Source organism: Triticum aestivum, chromosome 6B (genome assembly GCF_018294505.1).
Source record: "Triticum aestivum cultivar Chinese Spring chromosome 6B, IWGSC CS RefSeq v2.1, whole genome shotgun sequence".
NCBI lineage: Eukaryota > Viridiplantae > Streptophyta > Magnoliopsida > Poales > Poaceae > Triticum > Triticum aestivum.
The window spans coordinates 95,204,808-95,229,375 of NC_057810.1; the positions used below are offsets into that span (position 1 = coordinate 95,204,808).

General features: G+C 44.1%; 1 protein-coding gene across 1 annotated transcript; it reads left to right on the top strand.

Moving 5' to 3' along the window:
• Positions 1 to 7,923: 7,923 nt before the first annotated feature.
• LOC123133635 (BTB/POZ and MATH domain-containing protein 2) lies at positions 7,924 to 9,244 on the top strand. Its single transcript, XM_044553080.1, has one exon. The coding sequence runs from the start codon at positions 7,996 to 7,998 to the stop codon at positions 9,100 to 9,102; it is 1,107 nt and encodes a 368-aa protein (XP_044409015.1). The 5' UTR covers positions 7,924 to 7,995; the 3' UTR covers positions 9,103 to 9,244.
• Positions 9,245 to 24,568: the final 15,324 nt, after the last annotated feature.

Sequence of the window (24,568 nt, forward strand, 5' to 3'; positions counted from 1 at the left end):
AGTGGTCAACTCTCTTCCCATCTTGCGGAGCCAATCATCTGCAACTATCGGCTCGGTGCTACTTGAAAACACTGACGGATTCAGCCTCAAGAAACGGGCTAAGTAATCAACAGGTGGTGGTGGTGGGTTGTTGTTGTTGCTGTTGTTGTTCCCTTGATTCTGATTCTGAACTAGAATTCTCCTGCTGGATCAACTCGGTGATCTCCGGTGGGAAAACAAATCCATTGTCACGTCTCGGAGGCATCTGAGGGTTTAGAAAAGATTAAAAAATAGAATAGAATGAGGTCTAGAGGAAAAACACTACCCATATGCACATGAGACAATCACAATCAATATCACTTCAATCAATTCAAACAAGGGCATACAACGGTCTAACTATCGTTACAAAGAGTGCTCGTGGGGGAATACTACTACTGTTATGGTGGTCGACTAGAAAAAATGATCGGTCAAAGACTCGATGATATCTGCTCCAACTTCATCAACAAAGTCATCATCGCTATCGTCTGGGTCCGAGTCGGTGTCGTCGATGATGATGTAGTTCTCATCGTCTTCTCCTCCAGTCGCGGGATATCCCATGAATATTTTTAGCTTCTTCTTCAAATCTTCATTCTTCTCCATGAGCGTTGCTATTTCCTCCTCATGTCCATCGCGTGTAGACTTAAGTTCTTCCTCCAGCTCCGTGATCTTGGTCATAGCCTTCTTCAGATCAATCATGCCTGCGCACATCTGGTTCTCCTTGGGACGAATGTGCTGGTTTAACTCCTGGATGAAAGATGCAATTGATCTATCCTTCCTGGTGCTGATCATCTCCCATTGCTCATCTCGGCACCCACAAATCTGGTAGATAGTATCCTTGAGATCCTTGTGGTAAACTTCTCCAATGCGTCCCATGGGATGTGGGCTGCCATGCTCTTTCCTAGACTCCAGGTTGGTGCATCAAAGGAAAACTCTATGGGCTCAGTGACGGGCATGAACGTTCTTCCTGGAACTTGAACTTGAATCATCCAACGCTCCTCTTCTGGTAAAGTGGCGATGTAGGTCCCAGTGAATCTTGGCACTCCGATGTTCAGGTACTTTGTGACCTCCTTCAAGTGGCATCCAAAGGGTGTATCTTCATCCGATTGTGTAAACTTTTTCCTTGCATCTGCCATCCTAAAAGAGTAGAAAAGACGAGAAGTCAAAAATGAGAAGAGAGAGTAGTGATCTAGGGCTTTAGCTTAGTGGTCGTGTCCTACACTCAGCGTGTGCTCTGATACCATCTTGTAGCGACCAGACCTCAAACAGTCTGATCTATGTGGATCAGTGTCATCCCTGGATCTGTAATGCTGACACACACAATACTTGAAGGATTTATGAAAGAGTAGAAATCACACACTTATTACATCAAATGTCTCAAAAGAGAACTTATTACAATAAATATGGCTTAAGGCCATCTAATAACGATAACAGCGGAAGGCTTGGAAGATAAGCGAGTCCATCAACTCCAATGGCATCACTGAGTATAGAACCACGACCTAAAGACTCCTTACTCATCGTCTGAAAAGTCTGGAACATGAACGTTGCAGCCCGAAAACGGGTCAGCACATGGAATAAGCTGGCAATGTAACACATAGAGAGTAATGAACAGAATAATGCTATTCTACATGCATATATGGCTGGTGGAAAGCTCTATGGTTACAGTTTTGCATAAAGCCAGTTTTTCCCTACTACAAAGGAATAATTTTATTTAACTATCATGGTGGTTGTTAAACATTGAGAATGGTACTCCAACTCAATCCCAATTAAGCATCATCATTAAACCTGACAAAATTAATCAAATTAACATAATGAGATTCACATGAAAATCCAAGTACGAGATACTAAAAATGTCCATAACCGGGGACACGGCTAACCATGATTAGTTTATACACTCTGCAGAGGTTTGCGCACGTTTCCCCACAAGTCTCGATCTCCTCCGCTTGATTTCTCGCACTACATGGTGTTTGAGAAACGGATGAGCGAGACACAGTCTTTCAGAAGTATTAACTCTCTACTCCGGGTAGACAGTACCAACCTACATCCCCTACATCTGCTAGTCTACCTCTTCAAGGGCTCGCGCAATATACTCAACTATGCTAGAGCCCATACTAGCTTGCGGCTGCACACGGAAGTTTCTAGCATGAATAATCTCATGATCCCTTTGAGCCTGGATGGCGGTCCATAGGAGAATAACATGGTACCCCGGGATTTCAAAAAAATACAGGCAGCACTGGGTTCTCCAGGTGCCTCAATCCACCCAGATGTGAATTTAAGTTGCCACCTTAAGTAAACCACAAATTAAACAATCTCAGATCTATCATGGATACACTCACCCAATCCACGTCTACTAGCATAGCATAGCAACATAAGCAAACGTAGAAGTAACTCCCAAAGGTTTGATAAATAAAACAGGTAATAGGTTCTACCTCATCTACTTCCCAAAACCCACATATTAATTAGATCCTAACCATGCAATTTTTTGAGGATTGATCTAATGCAATAAAACTGGTAGTAAAGAGGTATGATCAAAGTGTTACTTGCCTTGCTGATGATCCGTGAAACCTAGGGATTCGAAGTAGCAAGCGGCGCACTCTGGGTACTCTATCGTAAACAAACAAGCATACAATAAGTACTCATCTAATCCACAGGTAAAACTCAAATAAGAGATCTAACCAGAAAGTTCATCTTAAGAACTCCGGTTTGCAAAAGAATCAAATCAAACGAAGCAACGAAAGTCAAACGGCGAAAGAAACAAGCTTCATTTACTAATCTGGACCTAAGTCAAATTTTACAGTAGCAAAAACTTGTTTTAGTAGGTTAAACAGAAAGAGGGTTTCGAGACGAAACTCTAGGCGCTTGAATCACCTGATTCCGATAAGTGATTGAAAAGTTACACTATAACGAAAGTCGTATCAGAAATCGCGATCAGAAATAATCGCGGAAAATCCGAGAGAAAGAAAAACAGACGAACAGGCTAACGAACAAGTGTTCGCTGTCTGCGGCTAAATGATGAAAACCGTTCGATAAAACGAACGTACGGATGAACGTCCACTAAATAAACTAAACAGGAGAAACACCCGATCTAAATAAAAAAACAACCACAGTTGTTTTTTTAAACCGAGTGGTTAACCGGCAAAAACCGGCGGCGGGTCCGGTGGCTACCTCCGGCGGCGGCGGACTCCGGCGAGGGCGGCGGCGAGGCGGCGGGATTCGGCGGGGACGGGCGACGGTGCGGGCGGTGGCGTCGGGGCAGCGCGGACCGGGGCGGCGACGGCGTCTCCAGCGGCGGCGGCGGCGGCACTCGGCGGCGGTGGCGGCAGCGTCGGCGGTGGCGTCGGCGGCATTCGGCTGGGGCTAGGGTTCGGGGGTGGGGTTGGGGCGGCTCGGGCCTTCGGCCTTTAAAGGGTCCAGCCGGATCGGAGGCCAGGACGGACACGGCCCGGTTAGGCCGGTTGTTTTTTTTAAAATAATTACGCACAGAAAAACAAGTAAAAGATATACTAAACGGACTCCAAAAATCCGGAAATAAATTTTCCCCGTCCTCTAAAATCGAGCCGGACAAGATGAACATTTATTTTGGGCCTAAATGCAATTTTGAAAAACGCGCATTTTTCCTAATTCAAATAAAATAGCGATAAAACTCCGAAATAAAATCTTATTTGATTTTATTATTAAATCCTCAATATTTATTTATTTTGGGAAAGTCATTTTATTCCCTTTCTCATATTTTTATAATAGAAATAATTGAAGGTAAAATAATTAAAATCAAATGATCCTATTTTCAAAATTTGAGAAAACTCAAATATGAAAATAACGAAATCCCCAACTCTCTCCGTGGATCCTTGAGTTGCGTAGAATTTCTAGGATCAAGCCAAAATGCAATAAAATATGATATGCAATGATCTAATGTATAACATTACAAATTGAAAATTTGGGATGTTACAAGCAAACAAGTGTACCCCCTAGATGATGCTTGTAGTATATATGACATTCAGGATAGTCGTGATAGTCGTGCTACTGTTCACGCGCCTACTATTGTTGTTGCTGTCGAGGGCGTCCCCTGAAGCCGCCGCCTCCACTTGTAGGAGAGGGCTGGCAGTCACCGCGGTCACTATGGCCGCGTCCCCTTCCTGCTCGCCCGTGATGAGACCCACCGCGGGACTGGCCACGCCTCTGTAGACCACATATGCAGATCTGTGAAACCCGCCTGAAGACGAGGCGCCTAGCATCTCCATCCTTTGATCAAAGGCAGAGATTTCAGCAAAGATATCGTCGGCTGTGATGGTATTCTTGACAGCGCCGACCGCCGCCACCACAGAGTTTTAGTCGCGGTCTAGACCTGCAAGGATGTAGTCCACCATCTCTGGATCAGAGACGGGACGACAGCAGCAGCTAGTTCACCCCAAGGCTCTTCATCTTCGCCATGTACGCCGAGCTAGACATGGTGCCCTTCTTGGTGTTGGCGATCACAATTCTCAGATTGGTAATCCGAAACTGCGATTGTGAGGCAAAGAGATTTGTAACCGTTGTCCAGAGCTCGAAGGTGGAATCCTTCCTGACGACCTGCACAAAGATCTCTGGAGACATGGAATTAAGTAGATATGAGAGGACATGCTGATCTTTGGTGATCCAGGGCCCGTACAGAATGTGCGGCTCTAGGGCCATGCTCTTGTCTGCCTTCATGACCTCCACCATCCTGGGCGGAGCGGCGTCGAAGTTGTCCAGGACCTAGTTGCCTGTGCACCTCACACGGCTGGAAGAACCTGTGTCTTCCAGAGGATGAAATTTCCTCTTGCAAGCTTCCCAGATGGCGGCGAACCAAGGTTAAGGGCGACGCCGACTGAGGAAGTCATGGAGACGATGATATGTGTTCTAGGGTTTTCGTTTGTGGCTAGATGTATAAGAAGAGGTGGCTCTGATGACCATGTAAGATCATAAGCGTTCCTACTCCCTTGAGGGGAGCCGCGCTGTTGTATATATTGATGTGGGCAGGAGCCTTGCCTTGGCGTACAAGATGAGTTACAAGAGTTTGAAAAAGAATAAGGGATAAGGAAGGAGGTTGAGATTACAACACAATATTCTTTAACAATTGGGAGTCCAGAAAGGCGTATAGGCTGGCCGGATTCTGCTTCAGGTATGGTTCCGGCGAGGTGGTGCGGTGGCAGCGGGCCACGGCGGATGTGTTGTTCTCCGGCGAGGTGGCGGGGCGGTGGTTGGTTTTGGGGAAAAGACCGCGAGGTGAAGGAGGAGAGGGGAAGGGAACAGAGGTTATATCGAAGTGGGCCTGTAAGATAAACGTCTCCCTTGGACCGCAGTTTAGTACCATTCTCCCTTCTAAAAGGAACAATTTTCTGTTCTCTCTCTGTTATCTCTAAAAAAGTATGATTCTAAAAAAAACTCTAAAAAAATATTGCACCCTACAAATTATGATGCATGTTTAGTTTGAAATAATTATGGTGCATGTTTAATTTTGAACCCAAACTTCATGAATCTCAAGTCTCAACATTATTTAATTCACCTCATCTACTCCAATCAGCGTGATTTTGGCCGTGTGACATCTTAGCATCGTTCATATTTGGTAAATTAGATTAGATTTCTTTGAACAAATAAACATGCTTTTTACAGTGCATCTAGATATTTTTCAAAAACAAAAAAATGGTCATATTGAGAATGGACAAATAGACATCCTTTTTACAGTGATTTTGGCCGTGTACGTCTTAGCATGGGGCGAAGGTGACTTTCCGTGTACGTCTTACAGTGATTGCACCCATAGAATTTAAAAAAGGACGGTATTGTCATATTGAGAATCAAAGTTAGAGCCGGGGTCAGATAAAGGAGTATCAAATTCTCAAGGCCATAAAAGGAAGCATTTTGTTTACCAATGTCAAATAGGGAACATGGATTGTTCTCTATAATAATCATGTTCAATTCTATCAACTTGCTGTTCAACTTAAACTCATTCTTTCGACTAAACCGACCCATATATGGGGCGGTCTAATTGGCAAGTGCACATGTGTGTGGCTAAATTTCGACCGGGTAATCTTCTACGTCTACATAGTTAGTCCCACTAACTTATTTCTTTCAAAATGCAAGTATGTCACGTCATTGTGCGACATGCATGGAAAAAAGACTCATCTTAACATGCAACCATGCATATAAAGAAGTCCACCTCAACATGCAAACATGCATGTGTGTGTTTACTTTGAATAATTTTTAAAACCCAATATATTTCTAAAACATAAATATTTATAAAAAATTGAACAAAATTTTGATATAGGAACATTTTTTAAAATTCAAAATAATTTTTAAAATCTCAAATATTTTGGAATTCGTAAACATTTTATGAAAGTACGAACATTTTTTGAATTTATGAACAAAATAAAACAAAAGCATATTCGAAAAAAATTCACCAACTTGGAAAGAATTTCAAAAAAGTTCCAAGCAAAGATTTGAAATTCAAAACATTTTGTAAAAACACTTAAAAAAAGAAAAGAACAAGAAAAAAAGAATCAGAAAAGGGGGGGAAAGAACAAACTGAGAAGCTAGAAATCCAGGAAAAACGGTTAGGAACTGACTTGAAGGTTACCTAAGCCGGTGAACCTTCCAGAAGGTTCCCATAACCAGATTCCTAAGAATGCAAGGCTCATAGCTAAAATGGATCCGCTCATCTCACTCGATCGATCGCCGTCGTGCGATAATACTACACATGGGCAAAAGCAACAACTAGAAGAAATATGTCAACTTGCGACCATCACTATTGGTCGCTGAATGGTCATTGTTTTTCATTTGCGACCTTTTTATGACCAAAAACAATGGGTCAAAAGCTGACTGTCTTTAATAAAACTTAACGACCTTCCCTGTGATATGGTTGTTGAAGGCAAAAACCAAAACAAAAGGTCGTTGGTCCTGGTTGTCTGTCCAGGCCACGTCGGATCCAACGTGGCAAGCAGACGTGGAAAATTTGCGACCAAATGAAAAGATCGTTGATTGGAATCAGCCGGTCCAGTTCGATCGTTTATATGGGTCAAGCCCAGTAATTCAGCCCATTAAATATATTTTTCCTTGTTAATCTTTGTAAGCTACATGGGCAAAGCCTAGGAATTCGGCCTTTTTATTTTTATGGAATTTGACATTCAAGTTCTTGTTGGGCCTCGGCATTTAACGGCCCAATATTTTTTATGGCCCTCGCCCTTTTACAGTTCTTTTTGGCAACCAGAATACAAAAATGAAAGGACGCGCAGGGGACTCGGTGCCCTGCACTTGCGTGCCCCAAATCCGCTCGCTTACATTGTGTGATTCTCAGCATTTTACTCGCAACAGTTCAGATCTGATTTGCTACTATACCTTATCTTCGTTCGCGACATATAAATCAGCTAGAGTTTTCCACAACATTATTCGATACGGAAGTGTAACTGTGTAAGTATAGTATACTCCTATATATGATCAACTAAGTGTCATACATCAAGCATCTACTCGGAGTATCTTTTTTACATGCAAATCATCACGCTATAGTGGCATGCATCATAGTGATGCAAAGCTAGGGATTTCAACCTCCTTTCCGAAAAAAGAAGATAACTACGAAAAACGATCATATATATCTTCAAGGTCATCTTGCCTAATCGGGTATGTGTGCTGTTCAGGAGCACGTGTAGGAGTCTGTATAGGTCTAAACGTGATCGGTATTGTACGGACCGGTCTAGTCGTCTAGACTACGCTACTAGTAGTAGATTAGGTAGTTGGTTATTCGCTATCCAAGCAAGTCCGTATTGGTTCGTTATAAACTTATAATCGGGTCCTGGTCTGTTTTGGTTACGGACTTAGGTGTCCGGCTAGGCTGCTAACCAGGGGTCCGTGCGTGTATATATACCTGCACTATGGCGTGAGATTATACCGTGAGTCTGATTTTGATAGGAAAGAAAGAAATAGAGGGCCAACGTTTGTTGCGGGCGTCTATTATTCGAGCTTAATTTGTCCGGCATGGCACTCGCTGGCGCATCTCTCGTCGCTGATGGCATGTTGTGCGCCTCCACCAAGTTGGCCGTCGACTCTGGCGCCGACAGCGGGTACCACCTGCTCATTGTTGAAGGCTACTCGCGCACCAAAGAGACGACTCCCAACGGCGAGTGGATCGAGTCTCGTCCATTCATTGTTGGTGGCCGTCGCTGGACCATCGACTACAGCCCTAATGGCGATAACTCGCAAGATGAAGAATTTATATCGGTTTTCCTTGTCCTTGATGACGATATCAAGCAGAGCGTGGAGGTTCAGTATGCCTTCAGTTTCATCGACCAGCCTGAGTTGCGGGTGCCAAAGCACATACGCCAAAGTGAACCAGTCTGCTTCTACAAGTGTTGTGATGTTCATGGCCAGTTTAGATTCGTGAAAAGGGAGGTTTTTGAAAGATCAAAGCATCTCAAGGACGACCGCTTGGTCCTCCGGTGTGACCTTGTTGTCCTCAAGTCGGATGGGAATACCAAGGATCAGGGTGCCGACACCAGCGCTCTTCCGTTCAATGAACTGTCACCACCGTGCGACTTGCAGAGCCATTTTGGCGATCTCCTCCTGAGCAAGGAGGGTGCTGACATTACGTTTGAGGTTGGCGGCGAGAAGTTTGCTGCACACCAGTGCGTGCTTGCAGCCCGATCCTCCAGCTTCAAAGCACAGCTCTTTGGTGCCATGAATGAATCGAGTGTCGTCAAGATAAGTGACATGACAGCAGACGTCTTCGCGAGCTTGCTGACTTACATCTACACTGATGCAGTTCCTGAATTTGTTGACATGGAAGCATACGATGGCCATGAAATTATATATGCACCTCGGCTGCTGCAGTTCCTTGAAGCTGCGGAAAGATATGATCTCCAGAGGCTCAAATCGATCTGTGAACAGAAGTTAGCCAGTTTCATATGCGCAAAAACTGTGGCAGACATCATTGCCGTGGCTGAGCGGAGACAGTGCTACTGGTTGAAGGAGGCCTGCTTGGAGTTCATCAAAGCTGAGGCCTGCTTGGAGCAGGTTACCAGGACCCGCAGCCCCTGCTTTCTCAAGGGCCTGCTCTCCAAGTTTTGTTTGCTGACGAAGTTCTAAACCATTGCTTCGTGATTCGTATGCATATTATTTATTATCTTCTAAAAAGGTTAATATTCGCTGATGTAAAAGACATAGTATTGAGTTGATCATCCAATAGCTACTACCACCCTACTGTTCCAAATTTGTACTGAATATTGAATTGCAGCAAACTAATAAAAATTTCTATGTGCTTATATTATGTTGCTTGTATTTGATCATGCATCTGGCTTCGGGTTGAAATGCTGAGCTGAAAAAGGTTAATATATGCTGTTGTAAAAGACATAGTATTGTGTTGATCATCCAATAGCTACTACTAGTCTACTGCCACTACTGTTCAAAATTTGTCTGAATATTGAAATGCAGCAAGCTAATATATTATGTATGTGCTTATCTTGCTTTCATTTGATCCGCATGGCTTCGGGTTGACATGTGAAGCTGAAATTTATTGTGTTGGGTGCATCCATGAATGACCTTCTACCGACACGTCCAAATTCGCTAGCATATGCTCCCTTCTCCGATCCGACTCAGGCTGCATGAAGATACGAACATCCTAAACAAATCTTGTGGACTACCAAAGCACCGTCCACACATTTTATTCCAGATGGCTACCGACTTCTTATATTCGATAAAAAGTGCTTTTATTAACTCAAAATATAGTGTCAAAGAGATACAAAGCATAATAAGCTGACACCCAAACTTTAGCATAGCTAAAATGTACATACACACAAAGGAACCGCCTAAGAAAGTATATAAAAAAACAAGTTGTCACCCAGATGAATTCGAAACTATGTCAATGTCGACGGTGAGTGTGGACCGTTCTAGAAATTATGTTGTCATCCATATTGGGTAAAAACCTTCCTGGCCAACACCACCTTCAACAACCAATGGTACTCCGTTCGGCGTTGCGTAGACGATATACGAAGCCAGTGTGTACAACGGTAAATAACCTGAATAGGAGAAGAAGTTTTGCCACTAAAAACACATTATTCCTATATATATAAGCAAGGCGACCATTGTAAGGTAGACGCCCACATGTATTATATAGCATACTAAACATATTTGATATTCCATCAAGATAGTGACGATATATATTATAGATTGGCAACACTTATGGGCGGATACAAACTGGACGATATTTGGACGATTGACCATATATGGAACGCACAAACTTGCATGAAAGAAGAGGTGTTTGATTATCTTATCATGAGTACAAAAATGACACTTCTTGCTTTCTTAGTTGCGTCGAGTGAGATTATCTTTTGTTAGCAAAACTCCTCTCCGAAGATACCACATGAGAATCTTAACTTTTAGTGAAATCTTTAATTTCCAGATTAGTTTATTATTGTCCACTGGAATATTTGAGTGCGTGAGTGCATGGTAATAGAGTCAACTGTGAAGGACCAGATGTAGTGAGTTCCAACCAAACACATCTCGCGCTTGTGTCAAGTTAATCGAAACCAAATGGGGTAGAAGATGTAGCCATGATGCAAGGGTGGGGCAAATCAAATCCTCCTAAATGATACACCTCGCAGGGAGGAGCTAAACACGTGTGCAAGCGTACCATTCTTATCATGTTCAATTCACAACAAGGCTAGATACTGTTTGCGGAGAGTGGCGCTTCCTAGCCACTTGTCCTTCTAGAAACGTATCTTGGAGCCGTCCTTTATCGTTAATGATCCAAAGTAGAAAAGATGTTTCTTTACCACCATTAGACAAGCCCAAAAATGTTTTTTAAAGGAGGATCACCCCCGGTCTTTGCATCTGGTTGATGCATGCAGCCATTTTATTAATTATTGACAAAGGCCTTACAAAGTGGTACATCAGGTAGTACTACCTGAAGCCATCATCCTAGCAACAATTGTCGCTACTTCTATCCACCTGATGAAGGGGTGCTGATAGTCCAAGCCTAATACCAAACAGACATCGCACAAATGCCTAACATCTAAAGCCAGAGGCCCCAACCAAGCCACGTACCGGATTTGGGGCACAAGCTGGTCCGGCGCACTCTCTGTGTTGTCGCCGCCATCTTCCATCAACCCATCCTCAGAGCAGAAACTAGTGCACAGACTTTGCCATACCTCTCGGCCATCGACGCCACCATGACGCCAGACAGCATCCTCGTCATGCACGAGTCCATCTCCGCGCATCGGACGCCAAATCTCGACAGCGCCATGCCGCCAAGATCCGCCGCCCTCAATATGTGACATGAAGCACCGCTCCACCAAAGAATTTGTCCTCTGGTCCCTCGATCATGTGTGTACCTCCAAGAATGACGCCCCCAATGGGGGGAACGACATCAGAGCGCCACTGTCATCCGATCATCCGATCTAGGGTTTTCCCTGGAGGTAGCAGAGAATGGCCTTGAACTTCTCCACGGCGATGCCTTCAAGAAGAGAACGACACAGATAGCGCCGCCACCGCCGGCCTTGGTAGTAGCTGAAAGCAAGTTTTCACCGAGATCTGTTCGAAGGAATCCAACTCTCGTGCATGGGCCACCGCCACCACCAGCACCACCAGGCCGAGCACACGTCGCTGCCAGCACCTCCATGGTGCCCAAAGTTAGCGAGACTCGCCGCCACCATGCCTGACAGGCAGCCACAGCCAGGCCCGAGCCACCCTGATCCAATCTGGGGTCAAGACCCGTAGGATGCAGCCGCTGTGTAGGTGGCACCACCGGACGGTTAACAATATGCCCAAAAATGTGAGTCACGAGGTTTTCAATATGCCCGGGACATCGTTTTTTGGCCTAGATACTTATTATTGCGCAATAGAGTTTGCCAAACACCATTCTTAGTAAGTAGCTTGAACAACCATTACCGAGTAAGGTGTTATTGTTTGCACTGGAGGTCATGAAAACCTAAAGTCCTAGATCTTACGGTGGGTAAACCATGCATGCTACATTTGGTTAGCTTTATCCTTTTCTTTTCACTGCCTTTTTGCCAAAAGTATCTGGATGTGAAGTAATTCAGTATTTGCATAACCCCTTTGGAGAGTTTGAAAAATGCTTGCTCGTCAGGAGTTGGTGGATTATTCTAAATACTGAGCCTGGGACTCTGTTGTTTGATATTCTTAAACCTAAATATTTTCCAAATTGTAGCCCTGTGTTTGCTCCTTCCACTGGTGGGTCTCAATTCTGGCGTGATTTGGTTAAAGATAGAGATGAGTATCGTGTCCATGTTAAACTTGTTGTTGGTAATGGAGATTCCATTTGTTTTTGGCTTGATTGGTGGTATGGTGACTCACCTCTTTGCTCTTATTTTTCGGTTTTGTTCTCCTACTGTTCTAACCTTGGGATCTCCATCTCAAACCTTTCTCGTAGTAACTGGGACCTGGATCTCTGGCATGTGCTCTCTCTGAGTTGGCGGATTGGCATCGACTTGCTGCTATCTTCCATTTGCTCTCGGAGTCTGCCGACACGGTGACTTGGGCTCATTCTTCTTCTAGGCATTTTCCTGTCAAGTCTCTTTATTCTAGGTTGATCCTGGGATCTCCCACTTCTATGTTTAAATATGTGTGGCGTGCTATGGTTCAATTGAATGTGGCAAGCTATTCGTGGTAGATGTCCTGCGGTTGATCAAATTCGTAAACGTAATTGCACAGGGTCTGATCTGTGTGCTTTATGTGCTGCTCGTGAAGATGACAAACATATTTTCTTCAACTGTGACTTGGCTAATTAGTTTTGGTGTTGCATTCAGTCGTGGCTGGATGTCAACTGGTGCCCCTCCTCCTTCGGTGACCTTCGCTTGTTATCATCCTATTTGTTGGGACAGAAGATATGTTTGTTCTGATTTGGTTTTTCTGCTACGTGTTGGGACTTATGGACCACCAAAAATAAGTTTACTATTGATCATATCTTCCCCAAAAAAACCTGCTGATTGTCTATTTAAATTGTTATATTTCCTTTATAAGTAGAAATTATTGATTAGGGAGGCTGATCGCGGTGCAATGGAGATGTTGATCTTGCATGTGTCGTTCGATGATGACTTCCCTCCAACTGCTCCCACCTGAAGTGTGTGTCTTTTGCTAGATGGTTTTGCTTGTTTCTGCCTTTTGGAAACAGGTAGTGGGCATGCGTGTTGGTAACCATAGTAGGTTTTTTTCCTACGTATCAAGGTCTTGGATCACTATGAAGATGCATACAAGGTTTGATCGGGTTGTTACCAATTTTGAGTTGCAACAAAAGAAGAGTTGGTGTAGATCGTTGATGAAGTCCCTCGAACCGTTCATGAACGATACCTCAAACTGAAAACCGGAAGCACGACCTCTCTATGGATTGCACGTGTACAGGCTTCACGATCCAACAGCGCTTCACCATCCAAAGCTTTGCGGCCCCAGAGAACTAGAGGTGGGAGAAGAGAACCTCACAGGACTTCACTATTATTGAGGACTAGAGAAAACTATAACTATGCCAAGTCTAGATCAAGTCTATAAGAAGAACTAGAACATGAGAGAACTAGGGGGTCACCCGGAACCAACGGGACTTATGTCTCTAGAGGGGGCTCCCCTCACATATATATGTAGGCGGAGGTGTGAGAAACGTAGCATGCAACTTTTTTAAAAAATTATACGCTCACACAAGATCTATCTAGAAGATGCATAGCGATGAGAGGGGGAGAGTGTGTCCATGTACCCTCGTGACTGAAAGCAGAAGCGTTTGCTTACCGTGGTTGATGTAGTCGAATGTCTTCTCATTCCAACCGATCGAGTACTAAACGTAGGACACCTCCGAGTTCTGCACACGCGTTCAGTGCAATGAAGTCCCTCGAGCTCTTGATCCAGCAGAGGGTCGAAGGAGTAGATGAGTTCCTTCAGCATGGCGGCGTGGTTACGGTTATGGAGGTGTGATCCGCGTAGGGCTTCGGCTAAGCACCGCGAGAATATGACCGGAGGCATAAACTGTGGAGGGGGGCGCCACACATGGCTTGGAGCAATTGGTGTGTGTTCTAGCCTCCCCCCCCCCACGTATATAAAGGAGGGAGGGAGAGGAGGCCGTCCCTAGGCACACCCCAAGAGGGAGGAGTCCCACTTGGGCTCCTAGTAGGATTCCCCCCTTCCTTTTATCCCCCCTTCCTTTTATCAGAGGGGAAAAGGGGCAAGGAGTAGGAGAAGGAGAAGGAAAGGGGGGCGCCGCCCCCTCCCCTAGTCCAATTCGGACTCCTCACTTGGGGGGGGGGGGGCGGGCACACCTACGTGGGCTGGTTTGCCTCCATCCTATGGGCCATATGGCCCATATCTTTCCACCGGGGGTTCCGGTAACCCCTCCAGTACTCCGATATGTACCCGATACACTTCGGAACCCTTCCGGTGTCCGAATACTACCTTCCAATATATCAATCTTTACATCTTGACCATTTCGAGACTCCTCGTCATGTCCGTGATCTCATCCGAGACTCCGAACAACCTTAGGTCACCTAAACACATAACTCATATAATACATATCGTCATCGAACGTTAAGCGTGCGGACCCTACGGGTTTGAGAACTATGTAGACAGGACCAAGACACCTCTCCGGTCAATAACCAATAGGGGAACCTGGATGCACATATTGGTTCCCACATATTCTATGAAGATCTTTATCGGTCAAACAACTATGTCAACATACGTTATTCCCTTTGTCATCGGTATGTTACTTGCCCGAGATTCGATCGTCAGTATCTTCATACCTAGTTCAATCTCGTTACGGGCAAATCTCTTTACTCGTTCTGTAATGCATCATCCTGCAACTAAATCATTAGTAAAATTGCTTGCAAATCTTCATACGATGTGCATTACTGAGAGGGCCCAGAGATACCTCTCTGATACTCGGAGTGCCAAATCCTAATCTCGATCTATGCTAACCCAACAAACACCTTCGCAGATACCTGCAGAGCATCTTTATAACCACCCAGTTATGTTGTGACGTTTGATAGCACACAAAGCATTCCTCTGTTGTCCGGGAGTTACATAATCTCATAGTCGGAGGAATATGTATTTGACATGAAGAAAGCAGTACCAATAAAACTGAATGATCATTATGCTAAGCTAATGGATGGGTCTTGTTCATCACATCATTCTCCTAATGATGTAATCTCATTCATCAAATGACAACACATGTCTATGGCTAGGAAACTTAACCATCTTTGATCAATGAGCCAGTCAAGTAGAGGCATACTAGGGACACAGTGTTTTGTCTATGTATTCACACAAGCATCAAGTTTCCGGTTGATACAATGCTAGCATGAGTAATAAACATTTATCATGAATAAGGAAATATAGAATAACAACTTTATTATTGCCTCTAGGGCATCTTTCCTTTAGTCTCCCACTTGCACTAGAGTCAATAATCTAGATTACATTGTAATGAATCTAACACCCATGGAGTCTTGGTGTTGATCATGCTATGCTCGTGGAAGAGGCTTAGTCAACGGGTCTGCCACATTCAGATCCGTATGTATTTTGCAAATCTCTATGTCTCCCTCCTTGACGAAATCTCGGATGGAGTTGAAGCGCCTCTTGATGTGCTTGGTCTTTTTGTGAAATCTGGATTCCTTCACCAAGGCAATTCCTCCAGTATTGTCACAAAAGATTTCCATTTGACCCGATGCACTAGGCATTACACCTAGGTAGGATATGAACTCCTTCATCCAGAATCCTTCATTTGCTACTTTGGAAGTAGCTATGTACTCCGCTTCGCATGTAGATCCCGCCACGACGCTTTGCTTGGAACTGCACCAACTGACAGCTCCACCATTCAATAAAAATAGGTATCCAGTTTGTGACTTAGAGTCATCCAGATCAGTGTCAAAGCTAGTGTCGAGGTAACCACTTACGACAAGATCTTTGTCACCTCCATAAACGAGAAACACATCCCTAGTCCTTTTCAGGTACTTCAGGATGTTCTTGACCGCTATCTAGTGATCCACTCCTAGATTACTTTGGTACCTCCCTGCTAAACTTATACCAAGGCACACATCAGGTCTTCTACATAGCATAGCATACATGATAGAACCTATGTCTGAGGCATAGGGAATGACTTTCATTTTATCTCTATCTTCTAAAGTGGTCAGGCATTGAGTCTGACTCAACTTCACACCTTGTAACACATGCAAGAACCCTTTCTTTGACTGCTCCATTTTGAACTTCTTCAAAACTTTATCAAGGTATGTGCTTTGTGAAAGTCCTATCAAGCGTCTTGATCTATCTCTATAGATCTTGATGCCCAATATATAAGCAGCTTCGCCGAGGTCTTTCATTGAAAAACTTTTATTCAAGTATCCCTTTATGCTATTCAGAAATTTTACATCATTTCCAATCAACAATATGTCATCGACATATAATATTAGAAATGCTATAGAGCTCCCACTCACTTTCTTGTAAATACAGGCTTCTCCAATAGTCTTATAAAACCATATTCTTTGACAACCTCATCAAAGCGTATATTCCAACTCCGAGATACTTGCACCAGTCCATAAATGGATCGCTGGAGCTTGCACATATTGTTAGCACCTTTAGGATCGACAAAACCTTCTGGTTTCTTCATATACAACTCTTCTTTAAGAAATTCATTAAGGAATGCAGTTTTGACATTACTTTGCCAAATTTCATAATTATAAAATGCGGCAATTGCTAACATGATTCGGACAGACTTAAGCATCGCTACGGGTGAGAAAGTCTTATCATAGTCAACTCATTGAACTTGTCGAAAACCTTTTGTGACAAGTCGAGCTTTATAGACAGTAACATTACCATCAACGTCAGTCTTCTTCTTGAAGATCCATTTATTCTTTATGGGTAGCCGATCATCGGGCAAATCCACCAAAGTCCACACTTTGTTCTCATAGATGGATCCTATCTCAGATTTCATGGCCTCAAGCCATTTATCGGAATCTGGGCTCATCATAGCTTCTTCGTAGTTCGTAAGTTCGTCATGGTCAACTAACATGACTTCCAGAATAGGATTACCGTACCACTCTGGTGCGAATCGTGCTATTGTTGACCTACGAGGTTATGTAGCAACTTGATCTGAAGTTTCATGATCATTATCATTAGCTTCCTCTCCAGTTGGTGTAGGCATCACGGGAACTTATTTCTCAGATGATCTACTTTCCCAATTGAGAGAAGGTACAATTACCTCATCAAGTTATACTTTCCTCCCACTCACTTCTTTCGAGAGAAACTCCTTCTCTAGAAAGGTTCCATTCTTCGCAACAATGATCTTGCCTTCGGGTCTGTTGTAGAAGGTGTACCCAATTGTTTCCTTAGGATATCCTATGAAGATGCACTTCTCTGACTTGGGTTCAAGCTTATCCGGCTGAAGCCTTTTGACATAAGCTTCACATCTCCCAACTTTAAGAAACGATAGCTTAGGTTTATTGCCAAACCATAGTTCATACAGTGTCGTCTCAATGGATTTTGACGGTGCCTTGTTTACTGTGAATGCAGTTGCCTCTAATGCATAACCCTAAATCGGTAAGAGACATCATAGATCGCACCATCTCTACCTACTAATATACCAGCGATTGTTTCTGGTCATCCATCGTGGCTGTTTTGCAAAAAAGCCCCTTAGTTTACATGAAATCAACCTACAGTCTCTGTTTTAGTGCCACTTTAAGAAAACATTTCACTTTTACACTACTAGGGAAAAGCATATACATAGGATCTTACCAGCAGCGCGGCTCAAAATTAGGCGCTACTGCTATTTACTAGTAGCGTGCTATATTGACCCGTGCTACTACTAAATATTACTTGTAGCGCGTGACAAAGAAAAACACGCTACTAGTAAATATCTTCAATTGTGCCCCGCGTACAGACTATAGTAGTAGCGCGGGTTGTAAAACCTACGCTACTGCTACGTGGATAGCCATACGTAGCTCACACACCTGCGCTACTACTAGTCTCCCACACCACCCACCCCCGCCGGATACAACTCCCACCCGCAACCGTCCCATACCACCCAACCCACGTTTGTTAGAAAAAAAAATCCAACGCCCAATCCAGATCCCCTCCGCCTCCATCCCCTGCTGCGTGCGCCACGGCGGCGGCCGCGCGGCCGCCGCTCCCCGTCTCGCGCCACTGCCCGCCGCCCCCTCCACCACACACGTGCCCTCCCGCCGCGGCCCCAACTCCTCCTCCATCACTTTCGCTGCACCGCTTCGTCCCCCGCGGCATCGACGTTGCTGGTCTCATACAGGTGGTGATTGGTCATAATGACGCTTGGCATAGAGGAATTGTATTTGTAGCCTTGCAGGAAAAGTTGTGAGACCAAGCATACGAGTGGGAGCGGAAAGTTTGATTGTTATTGTCAAAGCTCAGTTGGTGCCCCTGCTTCCCACCATCCCACTTCATGGTTTGCCTTGTGAGAGCAAGCATGCGAGTGGGGTCGACTGGACCCGCTGGAGCCGCCACTTCGAGGTGGTTGGTTTAGGCAGATTTATGAAACTAGTGTTGTTGGTTTAGGCAAACACCTCACAGTACTCAAAAGTACAGTCTTGTAGAAACTATAGTATTGTGATTGAACTAGTAGGATCCTTTTGCTGAACTGAAGATCCTTCTCTGCATTTTTTCGCTCGGCCGGAACTTGGTGTTTGCAATCAAATTCAGAAGCCCATGGGATGGGATGGAGGTGATGTTGGGCTCTATGGTGTGGTGCGTGTTGTATCTAATTCATCAAAAATTGGCCTGTGAGCTCTTGATTTTGCGTCCACGAGATGCTACTCCACCATATAAATCCTACTGCGGCTGCTGCTCCGTCAGTGTCTGCCGGCCGGTTCCTCTCCAATCCATCCCTTCACGTTAAGTTGCTAAACTCTCTACATCAGCATCTAGATCCAACAGAGACGATATATAGGGATACATCAATACTGAAGAATTGAAACAACTATAAATACGGACGGGGTAAGAAGAGATCCTTGCAGAATACTCCCTCCGTCCCAAAATTCTTGTCTTAGATTTGTCTAGATACAGATACATCCGTATTTAGACAAATGTAAGACAAGAACTTTGGGACGGAGGGAGTATTTTACATATGATAGAATCTAAGCATCACACGTGTATGGCTTATATAGTCTACAAAACCAGCAGGAAGGATTGATTAGTATTCTTCATGCGCACAGTACAAAATTTCACTCTATTTTTGCAGATATAATAGGATAGATAGAATAGGGGGGAGGACAAAATTTCTCTCTACGTTCTTGGTACTTCGACCTTCTCCACCGATTAGTGAGCTCCGCCACCGAATGTAGCTCATGTGCTGTGTTGCTGTTCTAGCCAAAGGTTTTCTCTCAATTTTTATACATCTACATCCCCTCCTATCATGCTAGCTGACGCACCTTGTTGAGTTATTTTGGAATCTTTTATGCACTTCTCTGTTGAGTGCCTTTGTTTTAAACTATGAGATATGCCTATGTTTAATTCTGAAATCTTAATGCAATCTTCTGTTGTTCCACCCAGATTGATTTTCAAAATGTGTATATCTAATATTTCTTACTGCAGCTTTAAGCTTCGCTGTCATCTAACTCTTTCTACTTAATTTTTGTTATCTGTCTTTCAACCTATAAAAATGGGTGATCTGTAGACTTGTCATCTCCTACATGTGTACAATATGACACTGAATTGGCCAAAAATAGGGAGCTACAAGATAAACTTTTAAAGGTTGGTTCCATTTTTCTGTATATGCCTTGTACACTCTTATATTCTCTCATGATTGAAGTCTGCAATGCTTATGGGATAATTTTTATTTGTAGGTTAAGACCTCATTGTCTGCTTCAACGAAGAGATTTGAAGAGTTGGAAAAGGTAATTTGGGGCAAATTTCCATTGCTGCAGGATAATGAGATGTTGAAGCGGCAGACTGAATCCATGACACCGAAGTGCAATTGCGACAGATTATCTCTATTTTTCCTTTTCATTTTTCTTATTATTGGAGTGAGAATAGGTACAATGAGGAACTGTGTGATAGTAGATACAACAATTGTAGTAATGGAATTGGTTTATTATAAATCTTGTATTTGTAATGATGTCTACTGGTTTATTACAAATCTTTGTTTGTTTTAGTTGTTGGAATTGTAAACATAAAATGGAATTGGTTCATTTTATTTTATTTAATTCCTAATAATTTAGTAGTAGCGTGGGGATGAACTGGGCGCTACTAGTATATAGGATACTAGTAGCGTTGGTTGTTTACGTACGCTACTACTATTTCATTAATAGTAGTGCATGTACGTAATAGTAGTAGCGCGGGTTTCACCCACGCTACTACTAACTATTAGCTGTAGCGCGATACTAGTAGCGCGGGTACCCGTGCTGCTAGTAGCCATTTTACCTGGGCTGCTAGTAGCCTTTTTCCTAGTAGTGTTATACAAAAAACCTTGTAGTCATTTGAATTCAGACTGCAGTCCTCCCCTTGTCTTATCCATTCTGTCCTCCGCCGACGGCTTCGCCCATTCCGTTGGGCTCTAACGGCCAGCGTGGCTCGTGCGGGAGGATGGAGGGCACTCGCCCAGAGGATGGAGGACGTTCATCGAGGCGTGTGCTCAGGTGAGGGCGGCGCCCTTGCCGGCGGTGGAGATGGCTTCTGCCACGCGGCGAGGTGGATCCACCAGCCCCCACAGCTCCGTCCGGAGATGCTTAATACAAAGTAGGCATCGGGCGCAGAGAGGAACTCCGGTGATGCTCGACGCAGAGAAGGTAGCGGCGACCGACTAGGAACTCTGACGACACTTGAAGCAGAGGACGCAGCAGGCGCGGCGAGGAACTCCAGCGATGCTTGACGTAGAGGAGGCAGCGGCCGTGGCGAGGAACTCCAGCGGCGCTCTACGCAGAGGAGGCAGTAGGTGTGGCGAGGAACTCCGCTGATGGAAGAAGGCGACGCGTCTCTCTGGCAACACAGATGTGGGCTCGTGCAGCGGGTGGATCCGAGCGCGAGGGATCTCCGGCGTGAGCAGGTGCTTCGCCCGGGTCAAGGTGCTCTAGCAATGAGGCCGGCTTGGTGGACCTCCTCTTCAATGGAGCTTGGAGGCAGAGGAGGCATGGGCGTCAGGACCCGTCCAATCCGGGGTATGGGCATTGGGAGAGCTTCATTGGTGGCTACTTCAGGAGGCGGCTGGCGTAGGGCGGCGCAGCAAGCTCTTGTGGCGGGTCGCTGGTGCGCGGCGCGGCTGGGCGCAAGACAGGAGCGCTTGCTCCGTAGTTTCTGCCTATGGCGACGTGGGTGGGTCATGGCCTCATGGGGTGCTGTAGTTAGACCATCTCCAGCCGCGCCGCCAACAGGCGCCCCAGGCAAATTTTAGCGACGGTGGCCGAAAATCGGCCCAGTCACGCCCCCAGGACCTCATTTAGCGCTGGTTTGGGCCAAATCCCGAGCCGGCGGTCCCGACCCGAACCCAAGCGCCCGGGTGTCGCCTGGGGGAACCGGCAGAAGAGAAAAGGGGCGTGGGGCCGCTCTGTCGGCGAGAGGAGTCCCTTTTCCCATTGTTTCTTCCCGCTTCCCCCCTCGGCTTCCCTCTTATTCTCCATTCCTCCCGCCAAACGATACGTCTCCAACGTATCTATAATTTATGAAGTATTCATGCCATGTTTACAATAGTTTTATATGATTTTGGTATGATTTGATTAGAACTAACCCGGACTGACGTTGTTTTCAATAGAACTACCATGGTGTTGTTTTTGTGCAGAAATAAAAGTTCTCGGAATGCGCTGGAAATCCACGGAGATTTTTGTGGGAAAATATAAAAAATACTAGAACAAAAATCTACCGGAGGGGAGTCTCGTGGGCTCCACGAGGGTGGGGGGCGCGCCCCTGTGCCTAGTGGACTCCCCGTGGGGCCCCCTAACTTGTCCTCGACGCCAACTACTCCTATAAATGCCCAAACCTCCAGAAAATAACCTAGATCGGGAGTTCTGCCGCCGCAAGCCTCTATAGCCACGAGAAATCAATCTAGGCCCTCTCTAGCACCCTGTCGGAGAGGGCCATCATCACCGGAGGCCATGGTGAAGGATCTCGGAGGGGCCATCATCACCATGAAGGCCAAGGACCAGAGGGGGAACCTCTCCCCATCCAGGGGGAGGCCATGGAGGAGGAAGCACAAGAAGGAGAACCTCTCCTCCTCCCTCTTGGTGGCGCCGGTGTGTCATCCAGAGGGGAATCATCGTCGCGGTGATCGTCTTCATCAACATCACCATCATCATCACCATCCTCATCTCCTTTACGCGATCCACTCTCCCGCACCCTGCTGTAATCCCTACTTGAACATGGTGATTTATGCCTCATATTATGATCCAATGATGTGTTGCCATCCTATGATGTTTTGAGTAGATATGTTCTGTCTTTGGGTTGTTTGATGACCTAGATTGGTATGAGTTGTATGTTTAATTTTGGTTCTGTCCTATTGTGCCCTCCGTGTCACGGAAGTGTGAGGGATTCCTGCTGTAGGGTGTTGCAATATGTTCATGATTCGCTTATAGTGGGTTGCTTGAGTGACAGAAGCATAAACCCGAGTAAGGGGGTTGTTGCGTATGGGATAAAGAGGACTTGATATATTAATGCTATGGTTGGGTTTTACCTTAATGATATTTAGTAGTTTTAGATGGTTGCTAGAGTTCTAATCATAAGTGCATATGATCCAAGAAGAGAAAGTACATTAGCTTATGCCTCTCCCTCATATGAAATTGCAATGACGGCCACCGGTCTTGTTAACAATTGCCTAGGATAATTCCGCACGCCGACCCATCATTATTCCACACTCGCTATTTACAATATTTAGTAATATATTCTAACTTTATGATAACAATACCTACTTTTATATTTTAGCTCTCCGATACCATGCAAAGTTATCCTCTTCATACCCGCAACATAGTTTTATTTCCCGTTTCTAGTTGGAAGCAAACATTCGGTGTACTAGAGTCGTATTAGTGGCAGATAGGACTTGAGAGGATATTGATCTTACCTTTAGCTCCTTGTGGGTTCGACACTCCATGTTTATCACTTACACCTTTGGAAATTGCTACGATGATTCCCTGCACTTGGGGATTATCAAGATCTTCTCTGGCACCGTTGCCCGGGAGCAATAGCGTGGGGATGATATTCTCGTGTGTGCTTGTTCGCTTTCTTCACTAAGTAGTTTTTGTTTTCCCTTTTAGTTTTGCTTAGTTGTGGGTGAAACATACAAAAAAAATTAAAAAACTGAAAATACAAAAAGATTCACTTGCCTCATATACCTAAAAAGTTTTTCAAAAAGAGATGTGATTGGAAAGTTATGCATTGAAGAAGTGAGGGTCGACCTTGAGCACTTGTGTTCATGCTCATATGTAGAATTTTTCATGGAAGTTTATCTGTATTTAATTATTCCCTTGTATATATCCATTGTATTATAAAAATAATGTGCCAATCTTTGGTTTTAGGATGATTAGATTGCTTGTTTACTATGTGCAGTACAAAAACAGAAACTTTGGCTGTAGCGCGTGAATTTAAATTTTTTACTGGAAAGTCAAATGGGTCTGAAACTTTTTGAAAATTACTTATGTGCAATTTTTTTAAATTTTCAAATTTATTTCATAATTTTTGGAGTTACAGAAGTTTACTGAATGTCCAGATTACTACAGACTGTCCTGTTTTTGACAGATTCTGTTTTTCGCGTGTTGTTTGCATATTTTGATGAATCTATGAGTAGTATCGGGGGGTACGAACCATAGAGAAGTTGGAGTACAGTAGATATTACAAAAATATAAATTATGAATGAGTTTAAAATAGTACATAAAGGTAGTGATTTGCTTTATTATACTAACGGATCTCACAAAGTTTTTGTTAAGTTTTGTGTGGATGAAGTGTTCGAAGAACGAGGAGTTACCGATGTGAGAAGAATAAAGAGAGGCAACAGTTCAAGCTTGGGGATTCCCAAGGAACCCCAAGTAAGTTTTTCAAGGATACTCAAGCATCTAAGCTTGGGGATGCCCCGGTTGGCATCCTATCTTTCTTCTTCAACAATTATCAGTATACCTCGGTTTTTGTTTTGTTCACATGATTTGTGTCCATTGTGTTTTTCTTTTTCTTTAAGAACCATGATAGTATGATATAGCCCTTCAATGATATTATAGAATGATCATTGAGATTCACTTAAATATTTTGAGTATGGTTTTATAGAATGCTTCGTGTGCTTCACTTATATATTTTGAGCTTGGATATCGGTTAGTATATATTAATTGTAGAATGCCCCATGAACTTCACTTATATCTTTTGGAGTATGAATAATACTATCATCTAAAGTGGGTTTGGAAGAGTGTCAACTTTAGGAATTTGTGATACCACTATTTTGGAGGGTGTTGAATCTTAGTATGATATTTATGAAAGTGGATTTGGAAGAGTGTCAACTTTAGTTAGTAATGATTCCACTATTTCGGAAGAGGTTCCAATTGATTATGAGAACGAAGATGTTATCTGTGATGATTATTGTGATGACATCTATGCTATAAAGGAATATGTTAACCATGAAACTTTTCATCATGCTATTAAT